Source organism: Cyrtonyx montezumae, unplaced genomic scaffold (assembly GCF_038088225.1).
Source record: "Cyrtonyx montezumae isolate F1298 unplaced genomic scaffold, pur_monq_1.0 scaffold_4, whole genome shotgun sequence".
NCBI lineage: Eukaryota > Metazoa > Chordata > Aves > Galliformes > Odontophoridae > Cyrtonyx > Cyrtonyx montezumae.
This window is the reverse complement of record NW_027072045.1, coordinates 22,020,206-22,032,477: the sequence shown is the minus strand read 5'-3', so window position 1 is coordinate 22,032,477 and position 12,272 is coordinate 22,020,206. Positions and strand designations below refer to the sequence as shown.

Genomic DNA, 12,272 nt, shown 5'->3' with positions numbered 1-12,272 from the left:
CTCTATTACTAATTCCTTGTCAGATAATAGTTATCTTCTTTCTGATGTATATCCCTGTAAAATATGTTTACTTTTTCCTCATGTTAGAATCACAGATTTCCTGAGGAGCAGAGTTTGGGGCTCCCCAAGGGAAGCGACGCTGTCCATACAGTTCCAGGAAGCAATAAGCACCTACATGAAAATAACTCAAGTCCCCATCCTTAATCCCTGCCTATCCTTTTTTATCTGATGGACTCAGCGAGGGCTGGAAGATCACAGTGCGGCTGAAAACGAAAGGGAGTTAACAAGATGTGACCAGTCAATGGCTAAAACAATAGGCAAGACCCTGCACATTGCCTACTGCCAAGGTGTCCTTCCCATGCACAGGTAGCCATGTGGATCGTGGTGAGTTTGCTCTGCTGCTTGCTGCTCGGGGGGCTGCCATGGGCAGACACCTCATGCCCATCGCAGTGCAGCTGTGCCTTCCACAGCCTCAACGAAGGGACGAAAGCCAGGTATGCTGGTACCCTCCGGGGGGTTGGGGGGTTTATTTCTTCTCTCTAAGGATGCTCACAGAAGAAAATATTGTGTCCAGGCTTCATGTTTGTTATTTTTTCCAGTCACTTTGCACTCCAGCTTTATTTGCAGAGGATTAGCTTCTGAAAACACAGTAAGCTGATTTCAGAGAAAGCGTTTGGGCATCTCCTCTGTGCAAACAGAAGCAACATAATTACTGCTGGGGCAATGGCAAAAAGGAATACAATTAAAACAATGTTTTCCTTTTTTTGTCTTCATGCTGAATATACTGGTTTTATTCTGTTCTGTTGGTCTGATTTTAAAGTGTAAGCAGGTTTATTTTGTGGTACCAAAGCCTTCAATCTATTCCTTTTACTTAAAAAATCCTTGGGTTGGAGATGTTAGGTGAAATAATCAACTCTGGATAACAATGAACAAAAAAGAAGGTAATAAAAATAAAATTCTCAGACTGGAAACTTTCAGTTGAAAAGGTATGTAAGGCCAGAAGGGTATCTGCTGTGGAAAACAGCACTATTATACAGAGGCTTCACTGGAGGACTACAGTAAGAAAAGAAATTTTTCTGAAGGATAATCAGAAATTAATGATATGACCTAATGGAATACTTGCTACTTTTTTGCTAGGTGTAGTTCACAGTAGAGGAGGTTTGTGACACAGTACCTTTGATAACTCCTTTATAAGAAAAGGTTTTTTTCTAGACAAGATGTCAATACAGCAGTGAAAGGCTGTCATCTATACTTGGATCTCTATCAAGTGCATCTTCTTCGTCTCTCTTATGGCGGCATACTTTTAAACCCAGAAACTGTCCCAGTGGGAAGCACAGTAGAGTCACAAATAGTTTAGAATTTTTAAAAGGGAGCAAGATAGCAGGAGAACCTATTATTGCTTTGTAAGTGTCGTGGTTCCTGGTAGAACTTCCTTTCAGTGACTGGAAAAAGCTGCAGTGTGTTATGGGATGATGCATAGTAAAGCTAGTTTCCTAAAGAGCATGTTATGTTTCACTGCACTAGGATTTGTATTTCTCACTAGTAGAAGATTACCCTGTAGATTGTTTATTGCTTAGCAACATAGTTTAGGGATGCTGTGAGAAGCATCAGAGCACAGTCTTACTGTGATAATATCTCTACTATTGAATGCTTTGTGTCATGTTTACACAAAACCAAATGTTGTATTGAGAGATGATCTCTGATTTTTTCTTATTTGACATCTTTCTTTTCTTCCACAATATCTCAACCCTCAGCTGAGAGTGGGCAGGACTTAATGCCACGATAGAAGCGCTGGATGACAGAAATACATTTTTTTTGTTGCTGTTATAAATAAACTGGAGGTTCAAATAACATTTAACTCCAGGAAAACAACTTGAGCAGTTTAGCCATGTTATTTATTGTTGCAGACAGTAGAGGAATAATTGCTTTCAGCCAACATCAATCTGATTTTGGCAGCTTTGTAATATTCTATTTATCAGTCAAGCAGAGTGATAAGAAAATGGTACTTGACTGTTCACATTCATTTCTTGATGTATTTGGTTTAATGTGTGAAGTGGGACATGTCAATCTAACCTGTTATGTTTTTTGAGGTGGCTTTGCAATTTAAGAACTTGCCTTTTATTTTCATCTTGTCAAAGACAGAGATACAGCTTTTTTTATACAACGTCTGCAAAATGCAGCATGGGATTTTCAGGATTTGAGCCTCAGAAATAAGAAATAGAAAAGAATGATTAGGACACATGAATCTACCTTTCTTTTGGTAAAGCATTTTCCAAAGGGTTAGTTTTCTACCCTTTTGCTCTCATAAATGGTACATCCCTGTGGTGAAGTGTTCAGTGCATCCCTATAAGCCTTCCAGTTTCACAATAAATCAGAGGTTGTTGTAGAGTACTACCAGTTGACCTTCTTCTCCTCACTTCCTGAGCAAAGAACCTGTGCTGTATTTGGTCTGTATTACTTTCACCCACACTAAACTTTATCAGACAGTTAAGGCCTCTTTTTATATGTCCTTTAATGTTATGTTTGTTGATCCTTTTATTCTAACATGCATTAGCATCTTCTGTAGTGTGTCGGCACTGCTGTCTGCCATAAGGACCCTGAAAACCTGAAAGAGAAAAAAAGCAGGAATGCAATATGAGCCAGACTCAGATTCATGCCGCTTCGGGAGAGTGCAATCACTGCAGCCAAAATCTGTGTGTACATATAAATTATTGCCAACTGATGTTCTTACAGTGATGGTGTAGGATTCAGCAGCAAGTAAGAAATGACAAGAATAAAGCTTTTGAATAAAGTAAGGCAGATGAAATACTGCACTGAAATTTTCAAAATGATTTAGTGGTGGGTGGTTAGAATTATGGTTTAGTTGCATTTGGACTTGATGATCTTGAAGGTCTTTTCCAACCTGAGCAATTCTATGATTCTAAAATGTCTCAAAATGCAAGAAAGTTGCATCTGTGTTTCTTTCCCTCCAGGACAGTGCTGTGTAATGACCCAGAGATGACCCTCACCCCCGTAAACATCCCTGTAGATACATTCAAGCTTCGAATAGAAAAGACAGCCATCCGCAGAGTGCCGGGGGAGGCTTTCCATGCACTTCATAACCTGGAGTACCTCTGGATGCCCTATAACTCCCTGGCCAGCCTCAGTGGGATCACCTTCAAGGGCCTTCGTCGCTTGCTGGAGCTGAGGCTAGATGGAAATGACTTAATATCATTTCCCTGGGAAACCTTGTCTGATATGCCACAGCTAAGGCTTCTGGATTTACACAACAATGAACTTACCTCAATCCCACCAGATGCTGCTCGATACATCAAGAATATCACCTACCTGGACCTGTCTAGCAACAAACTGATGACTCTTCCTCAGGCTCTTATTTCTACCTGGGCCAACCTGCAGGCAGTCCCTTACTTTCCCAATGATAACTCCAAGATCATTTTAGGTAAGAAAGACTGTGATTTTGCGGTAGGTGAAAGATGAACCTTTCGTCTTTCCACATCTAGCTTATTGCACCCTAACCATTATCACAGACTCAAGTTTTCTTATACAAAACCAGTTACTCCTCTTCAAGAGCTTTCTGTTTATGAATACTGTCACTTTTAACAAACATACAAAGGTGATAAGAGCTCTATTTTCAAGTGCTTTTTTCTACTAAAAGCTAACATGGAATTGATCAGCTTTAAGCAGCATTAGATAAGAAGATGGATACTTATGTCCAAGCTAAAAAGGAATAAACCTGCTGCTGAGCATAAAGTCTGTGTCAGAACAGTCAGTTTATCCTAGTGTGTGTGTCTTAAGAGTCTCATTTATCTCTCCACATAGAATTAAAACTTCAGATTCCCCAGAGCTGTTAATATAATGTTGCCTCAAAGGTTGAGAATCTATTTTTGGTGGCATTTCTAGTCTCCTCAGAAGTATGGTCCAGATCAGCAGTACACTTTGTGTCAGCAAATATTTTACAGACAACTGTCTTAATTCCTCCAAATTGTGTATACTCAAATGAGGTTTTGAGTACATTTACTCAAAATGTACTTTACTAGTTCGAGGGATTACTGCTTAGCCTTTTATCTGTAGTACGCTGGTTCAAATCCTCAGGAGGTTGATGATGTTTCGGAGCTGTTGCCATCTGCTGTCTTCATTAGTTATGAGCTGATGTAGCTCCACTGACTGTTTAATCCATGGGATGTGTGCATCTGCAGGAATTGCCTCTAAAACCGTGAGTGTGAGTTCAGGTACTTGCTGATAATCTCATCAGAAACTTTTCCTCTCACTCTGGGAAGTGTTTGGCAAAAATCTGCTCTTGTTCTCTCAATAGATTTAGGAGAGATACAATTTTTAAAACCAGGTTGCAGCAGAAAGCTACACTGAACTTTAAAAATAATCTAACCTTCTACCTAAAAACTTCTCTAGGGTCCTTAGCAGATGTTAAGGTTTGATTAGCATCCGGAATAGAGCAGGTGTTTCTCCATCATGTTTTGACATCAAGTGTGACATCAAGTTCTTGAAGCCCAATGTTTGGGATTGCCCATTTTGTTTGTGTCTTGACACAAACAAGACAAGACACAGCTGAGATCGTTTTCTTTCCTTTATTTACTTTTTTCAGAGTAAAGTTGCCTGTAAAAGCATCCTTCCACTCGATATGTAAGAGAGTGTTTTGTCAGGAAGAACAGATCATGTTGCTGCTCGTGGCCAACCTGAGTGTTTGCAGAAGCAGCTGCACACAGGTTGCCTGTCCTAGGATGGTAAAAAATTCATGTGAGCAAATGAGTATGTTGCTAGCATTCATACAGTAATGTGTAGACATGCCACCTCCTAGGTCCTATTCTACTGACACCCATGGAGAAACATGTGTCCCTTTGCAGAAGCAAAATGAGAGTACACAGCTGCACATCTCTATTTTCCTCTGCTCATGACTGTTTTATAAGGAGGCGTAGAAAAATCCACGAACAGCAAAGAATTTGCTCAGTCCCTTCCCTTGTCTACACTGTATCATTGTGAATCCTCTTCAGGCCCCTTTGCTTCAAGAAAAAGAGGTTTCCGTGTTAGCTTGCTGTCTGATACTCTTTGCCAAGGCTGCAAGGTTCTGTGTGTGAGGATTGCCCGTGTGAACTGCCTGTGAAAGAGGAAAAGCAGATCTCAGAGTTTATAATGTGAAATGTCACAAAGGATGACTCTATTGATTATTTATGCTACGATGAGTCTGCACAGGAACCAAAGTGCCAGTACAGAAAGTTAAAGCTGTAATTTTGCCAGAATATCTGGAATAAAATCTTAATTCTCATTCTTTCTTTGGTCTGCTTTTAAATATATTAATTGATTAGTGGTGCACTCCTGCCACCAATTGCAGACTCTAGTTCAGGTCATGGAGGATGGTGTGCAATGTTCTCAGCACAACATTTTTCAGCAGAATCATTAAAACAGTTTGTTTAGGCATCAGGGTCTTTTGATGTACCCTGTGTTTCTGCTGACTCTAGCAAATTTGAACATCCCCTTGATGCTCATGGAGCCTTGTGCTGCACACACTGTGCTTGTGCCAAGTGTTGCTTCTTGCTGAAAAGCCACAGCTTGTGTGACTGCTGCTGCCATGCCCCAAGGGCCAACAATAGCAGCACTGCTGTGTGGGCAGATGTTTCTGCTTGCTGGGAATTGTGGGGATAGTAGTGCTCCTTACTTTCAGGCTGCTGCTGGCCGTGAGCCTGTCCTTGGGCTGACTGCTGAAAAGAGAGCATGAAGCTTACTTGGAGAGAGGCCTGGGATGCTGAGCTCCTGTCTTAGGCATCAAATGCATGCCTGGATTTGGACTAAAATCCCCAATGCCAGCGCTGCTAGCTAAAGGTGTTAAAGATCAAACGTTGTCCATAGGACAGGGAAATGTGAACATATTAAAAAATGTTGATGTACAGATTTAATTCGAATCCAGTGGCTTCTGTATATGGCTGTCGTGCATTGCTCCAGATCTGATTTTGCTCTTTCAGTACCATCTTCACAAATCTATTTTTAATGAGGTAATATCTCTTTCCTTTTTTTTTTAGAATTTGAGTTCAATATGCACATACTGAAAGAGCAGAAAAACAGAAAAAAATCAACATTCTGGGGCAGTGAAGCAGGAGTGTTTTATTTAATATATTCCTTCAATGTGTAATATCTTAATGTAGATTCTTTTTAATATATGCATATAAGCCTGTTGTAGGCCTGATAGTTAGCCTGACTATAGCTGGATAATATTTTAAAGATCACTGGTAAGAAGAATTTCATAGCATGTGTCTTATTAGGAAAATGAAAACAAATAACCTACTCACTCCCATGACTATTTTTTCCAAAGTTTTTGTAACAAAATACTTGTTTTGCTTTATTTCATGCATAAATTTTTACATATTCATAGTACAATTTACCTTGCTTTGAGCTTCACGAGTGTGATTTAATCTCCAGGTTTTGGGATACCTTAGCAAACCCTATTTGCTCCCATCTACTGTGAGATCCTTCAGCCTCAACGAACAGCAGCAGAGGCCTGTTATGATGATGATCCCCATAAATATTCTTTTCTACGGACAGCCTGGGAATCATCAGTTTGTTCTGCTGAAAAACAGAATCAAAATTGGCAGAAGCTAAAAGTACTTTTGAAGTGACTTAGTCCTGTGTTTGTTTGTTTGTTTGTTTTGGCAGGGTTGCAAGACAATCCTTGGGTGTGTGACTGCAGCCTGTACGAAATGGTCCATTTCCTGAATTTCCAGTCTCCTAACATAGCATTCATTGAGCCCAGGCTGAAATGTTTCACCCCTCGCAGCCTTGCAGGAGTCTTCTTCAGCCAAGTTGAGCTAAGGAAGTGTCAAAGCCCTGTCGTACATACGTCTGTAGCCAAAGTAAAGACCATCTTGGGCAGCACCGTGCTACTGCGATGTGGGACAACGGGGGTGCCCATTCCTGAGCTCAGCTGGAGAAGGGCTGATGGTGCTCCACTAAATGGCACAGGTACATTTAAGCTTAAGCTTTTTTTCCTCAGTGTGGACTGAGCGAGCGAGTCCTACACCTTTATTTTCTGTGGGCTGCAAAGCATATAGAAACTTACAATAGCAACTTCCCACTGACAAAAGACCCAGAAAAAAAAAAAAAAAAAGGAAGAAAGGAATGGGTGCAACCAACTCACTATAACTCACTCTAGAATCATAGAATGGCTTGGGTTAGAAAGAGACCTCAGAGATCATCTAGTTCCAGCTCCTCTGCCATGGTAGAGTTGCCAGTCACTAAATTGGGCACTAGATCAGCTCACCCAGATCTGCATTGTCCAGCTTAGCCTTGAACACCTCCAGGGATGGAGCATCCACTACCTCTTGGCAGCAGGTGCCAGTGCCTCACCTTCCTCTGAATGAAAAATTTCTCACTAACATCTAATCTAGATCTCCCCTCTTATAGTTTAAAACCATTTCCCTTTGTCCTTTCACTATTTTCCCACATACCAAATTGATTTGTCTACTGTCTATAAGCTCACTACTCCATCTAGTAAAAAGTTGGCTGAAAACAGGTTATTTCTCAGCAATGGCATCTCCTGTGCCAGTGTTGCTATATCAGTGGAACAGTGGCGTCCTGAGTACAAAGGAGTGAGAAATACTCAGTATCTACATGAATGGGGAAGAGCCATAGAAAGACCAGTACCTTTGTTTTCTAGTATTCCCATTCAGAAAAAAATGAAATGGAAAAGGTAAATTTTGCTGCTATTCTATTTCATTGCCATTGGAACATGCCTTGGTTGCTAAGGCTGGATCCTGAACCATGTGGACTTGAGAGATTTTCATCCTGTCTTACCTTTTCCTTTCAAATATCTCTTTTGTTTATCTTTTGATGGGGAAGGAGAGAGACTGTATTCTCATCCTAAGGAGGCTGGTTAAATAATAGTGAAACTGCTTTATCCCCCCTTTTTTTTCTGTATAAATAGAAAATGGCTAAAAATGCTAGTTTTTAGCCTCTTGGTAAAAGAAATGAGAAAATCAACATTCAGCTGCTTACATACTGCTTAGTGGAGCTGTCTGCTTTGATCAGACTTCCCTGTGTTAAAAAAAACAGCCCTAATTTCACAATAAAATGAAAATTGTTTTTCAGCTGCTTTGCTCTATATATTCTAGATTAATCTATGTGTTATTCTTGAAGAAAATCTCCAATGTTTTTGTTTTCTGTGTCTCAAAGAAGTGCATTTAATATTCAACTAGGTTATGTTACAGCCCACTCCCTCTACTGCTTTAAATATTATACTTGCATATGTGAAATTTCAGTGTTTGTTTTTTTTTTAAATGGAGGAAACTTTTCTGTTTAGGTTTCATGATGTATGTCAAATGGAAATAGCATGCAATGCTTGGCATCCGTTTGTTCTGAAGCAGACTAAATCCTAACAAAATTTTAGTGTTCATGACATTTTCTTGGAATTGTAACATACTTGGTGGCCAAAATAAATGATGATTTTGCTGTATCAGGCAGATATTCTGTTGACTGAATCCTAATAGTTCACAAACCATTATTAATTCTGGTGGCCACTGACTGTTTTACATTTTTCCTTCTCCGCAGTGCACCAAGAGATCTCTAGTGATGGGATGAGCTGGTCTATCCTGGGCCTACCTGTAGTTTCTTACCTTGACTCTGGAGAGTACATTTGTAAAGCAAAGAATTTCCTGGGGGCAACAGAAGCATTCATATCCCTCATCATCATGGATTCAGAAAGCACGGACGACCCCAACTCCAATGCCAAAGGCACGTGGAGTGGGAAGGCGAGTGGGATGGAGGCAGCTGCCTACAATGACAAGCTAGTGGCAAGGTATGTTATCACTACCTCCACCGTGCCCACCCTAGGGGCTGGAGAAGGCACCGGAGAGGATCTCCTCATCCCAGCTGGAGCACAAGATAGCAACCCCCAAAACCTCCTGGTGAGCCCACCTACTGGTCAGCAGGAGCCAGAACGAATTGTGAGATCTGTCAGGGTGATAGGAGACACTGATCAGAGTGTCACCCTGGTGTGGAAGGCGCCTCTGGCGAAGAACACAACAGTGTTCAGTGTCCTCTACGCTGTCTTTGGAGAGAGAGATATGCGTCGTATAAATGTGGAACCGGGGAAGACTAAGGTCAACATTTATGGGCTGCTACCAAAGACCAAATACATTGTGTGCGTCTGTGTGAAAGGGCTAATTCCTAGGAAGGAGCAGTGCATCATATTTTCCACAGATGAAGTTGCTAGTGCAGGAGGGACCCAGAAACTCATCAACGTGGTTGTCATCAGTGTAGCTTGTGTCATTGCCGTTCCTCTGACACTAGTGGTCTGCTGTGGAGCACTCAAAAGACGCTGCAAAAAATTCTTCGTGAGGAAACCCAAGGAAATTCAGGAGTCCTACGTCACCTTTGAAAGTCTTTCTCCTGGGGCCAAGGTGAAAGGAGTGGAAGGAGAATACTTGACTAGGCATACCCCTGATGAGTCTAACAGGCTCCTCTCTGCCCGATCCAGTGTGGACTCAGAAGCAATACCAAAGATAGAGGGGCAACCTAATGAATACTTTTGCTGATAGTTAATAGGCTGGTCTTTGGCTTGCTAGGTGGAAAACGTGTGGCTGTATATATGACTGTGCTCTAACACTGCATGCCATTATGTCAGTGTGCGTGTCTTGGACATACTCTGGAGGAGGATGCAAGAAGGTAGAAGTTGTTCAGACTATATAGAAATGTGTTGTTTGACCTGCTGGGGTTTGATGTTTTGTACTCATTCAAAAGCTTCTGAGCTAATGGTCTCATTCTCTTGGACCATTCTTATTTTCATAAAATGATGCATGCACACTGAGTGTGAGGACATTAAGCAACACTTTTGAGCATGCTCTGCTCAGTGCTGTTTAGTACCTGCTCTGCAATATGCTAAGTATTTTATTTTCAACTCTTTTATGGTTCTTTGGTTTACAAATTGGGGAGTACTTGTTAATTTTAATACAAATATTTATGAATGGGAAGATAGTCTTACCTTTTCTGCACTGCATACTTGCATGAAACAGCCAAATTCATGCTTAATACATAGCTAAATACAGATGTACAGCAACTGTTTATAGTACATCTAACAACAGCTTTATATTCTCAGTTCAAAGAAATGTGCAAAGAGATATGACTCAAGAGACAAGCAATCGACTCCTAAGAACATGTAAGAACAGTATCACGCAGATCTTCCAGTACCAGACCTAGCTGACATTTTCTAGAGGTGTTGTAATTAGTACAGTATGCTTTATATCAGCTATGCTACTTAAAAATCACACAGTAACCTATTCTTCAGATGATGCATGGCATTATAACATTTTGTAACCATTATGCAAAACCTCTATTAGTTAGTTCTGCAAAAATCTGTGAGATTTTTTCTGTCATTGCTGCTGGCTGCGTTGGTAAAACTGGCAGTGAAAATCACAGGGCTTAGCTGGGCACTTGCATTTTGGCTGTGAAAATCTCTTGCTCTCTGTAGAGCAGAGGTGTGTGCTGCAATGGTAGCACTGCTGACCAGGTATGCTTCAGTTGTACTTTTGCCGTGGCAGCAGTGGTGACAAAAGCTCCATGCTGATATTTGGGTTTCAAACATTTTGCAAGTTTGAGAACTCTGGAAAAAAAGAAGAAAAAAAGACTAATATTCATCTAAATGTGCTTTTCTTACCAGTTTTCTGATGAGTTATTTGTTATTTCAGGCCTGCAATTCTTTGGGAATTTGAATCTAAGTTCTTATCACAAAGCACTTCCCAGCTGTGTAATTTTCCACTCTTGTCCCATCAGTTGTAATACTGAATATAATGGCTTTCTGTATGTAATAAATATTCTTAGTGAAGAAAATGCTGTATGACCTGTCAAATGTTGAATGGGAGGAATCCAGCCAAGCTGAAGTGATAATTGATGAAGCCTCGGTCTTTTGGAATTGTTTTGAAATGTATGTTTGTAAATGTCTTGGAAAGATCTCCACTCACATTCTGGATGTGTACGTACAATGTGGATCTACAATACTCAGTACTTGGAATGCCACTCTGTATTTTGCAAGTCCTTGTCCTGCAGGATTTATGAAATGTCAGACTACTTGACCTGCTGGAAAAAAAATATCCAAATCATTTGATCCCAGCATAAATGCTAGCAATAGCAAGTGCACTACTATCATTTCTGATAGGACTCCCTGTCCTCCTGACATTCATGATAAGGAACTTCTCTTGTATTGGGAAAACTTTTCAGTCCCTCTATAAAGCAATTCATGGTACTGCATAGATTTTTAGGTTTACAAATAACATTTTTCAAAATGTATTTTAACATGATAGATTTATTGATGAAATAGGTAGTATGTAATAGAGCTATTGTTTATTTGTACATTTGTTTCCCAGGATTGATTTTAAGTCTCCCTCTTCAAGGTGGAATAAAAACAGTGCTCCAGTAGCAGGTTTTGGTACGGGTTGAAAGGACTGTTATTTTCTTGAACCCAATTCCTGCCCTCATCTGTCGCGGTGTTGCTTTGGGTTGTGCAGAAATCAGCAACAGAAGTCCAACCTAGCATGGGTGGCTATTTTTAATAATAAAGAATCAAGGCTGTCCTGAAGCTCTCCTGCAGTGAATGGTGTGACCCTGCTGCCCAAGGACTTTCCCACAAGTGAGGTTTGCAGCTGTCTGGGAGTAAGATGTGTTTACCTTTCAGCTGCCTGGAGGCAGGAGCAGGATAAGTTGCCACACCTAGTCCTGGCAAGGAACAGCACTCATCCTCTCCAACACACGGTCCGCAACCACAGAGTGGGAAGGGCACTGGCTGAATTGGCCCTATAACTCCTTACCTGTGGGGAGGGGAAGGACAGGTCATCTCATAGCCTTCCTTGTGGGTGTGTTCAGCTTTAGACTATTGGATATTTTTGCACTTGAATAAATAACACTCACAAGTGGAATAAATGTGATTATCCGTTTCTATTTCCTATGGTGATTCTCACTGTCCTGCAGGTTAGGCAAAATGTTTTAGCAGCTCAGCTACTACTCCAAAACCAGAATATATGTACCAGACTGGTGTTTCGCATAAGGTAGGCAACAGATTGAAACATCTGTAGGCTCTGTTTTTATCTGTGGATAAAAACCTCATTGCACTTTTCTGTTTCCTTAACCTATGGATGTTAGGAAACCTCCTTTCAGCAGGGTCAGCACAGGGAAGTGATGCCCTCTGGTCACAGCACACACAAGCAGAGCTGGCTCAGAGCTCATCCCTGGGAAGAGTTTCTCACTTTGTTAAGTTCAGTCCATGGACAGAAGTGCTGTAA

The 12,272-nt window shown here is 40.9% G+C and overlaps 1 protein-coding gene across 1 annotated transcript; it reads left to right on the top strand.

The window, feature by feature from the left end:
* Nucleotides 1-372: 372 nt before the first annotated feature.
* Nucleotides 373-9,536, top strand: LRIT1 (leucine rich repeat, Ig-like and transmembrane domains 1). The gene is made up of 4 exons (XM_065746890.1): nt 373-494; nt 2,973-3,439; nt 6,661-6,966; nt 8,551-9,536. Exons 1-4 carry the CDS (start codon nt 373-375, stop codon nt 9,534-9,536), a joined length of 1,881 nt encoding a protein of 626 aa, XP_065602962.1.
* The last annotated feature ends 2,736 nt before the right edge of the window (nt 9,537-12,272 follow it).

What these genes read in the sequence shown, in the direction of transcription:
- LRIT1 (XM_065746890.1), top strand. Translation starts at nt 373, where the DNA reads ATGTGGATCGTGGTGAGTTTGCTCTGCTGCTTGCTGCTCGGGGGGCTG. An exon ending in TAACTCCAAGATCATTTTAG is followed by an intron (nt 3,440 to 6,660) that starts GTAAGAAAGACT and finishes TTGTTTTGGCAG; the next exon opens with GGTTGCAAGACAATCCTTGG. An exon ending in TGCTCCACTAAATGGCACAG is followed by an intron (nt 6,967 to 8,550) that starts GTACATTTAAGC and finishes CCTTCTCCGCAG; the next exon opens with TGCACCAAGAGATCTCTAGT.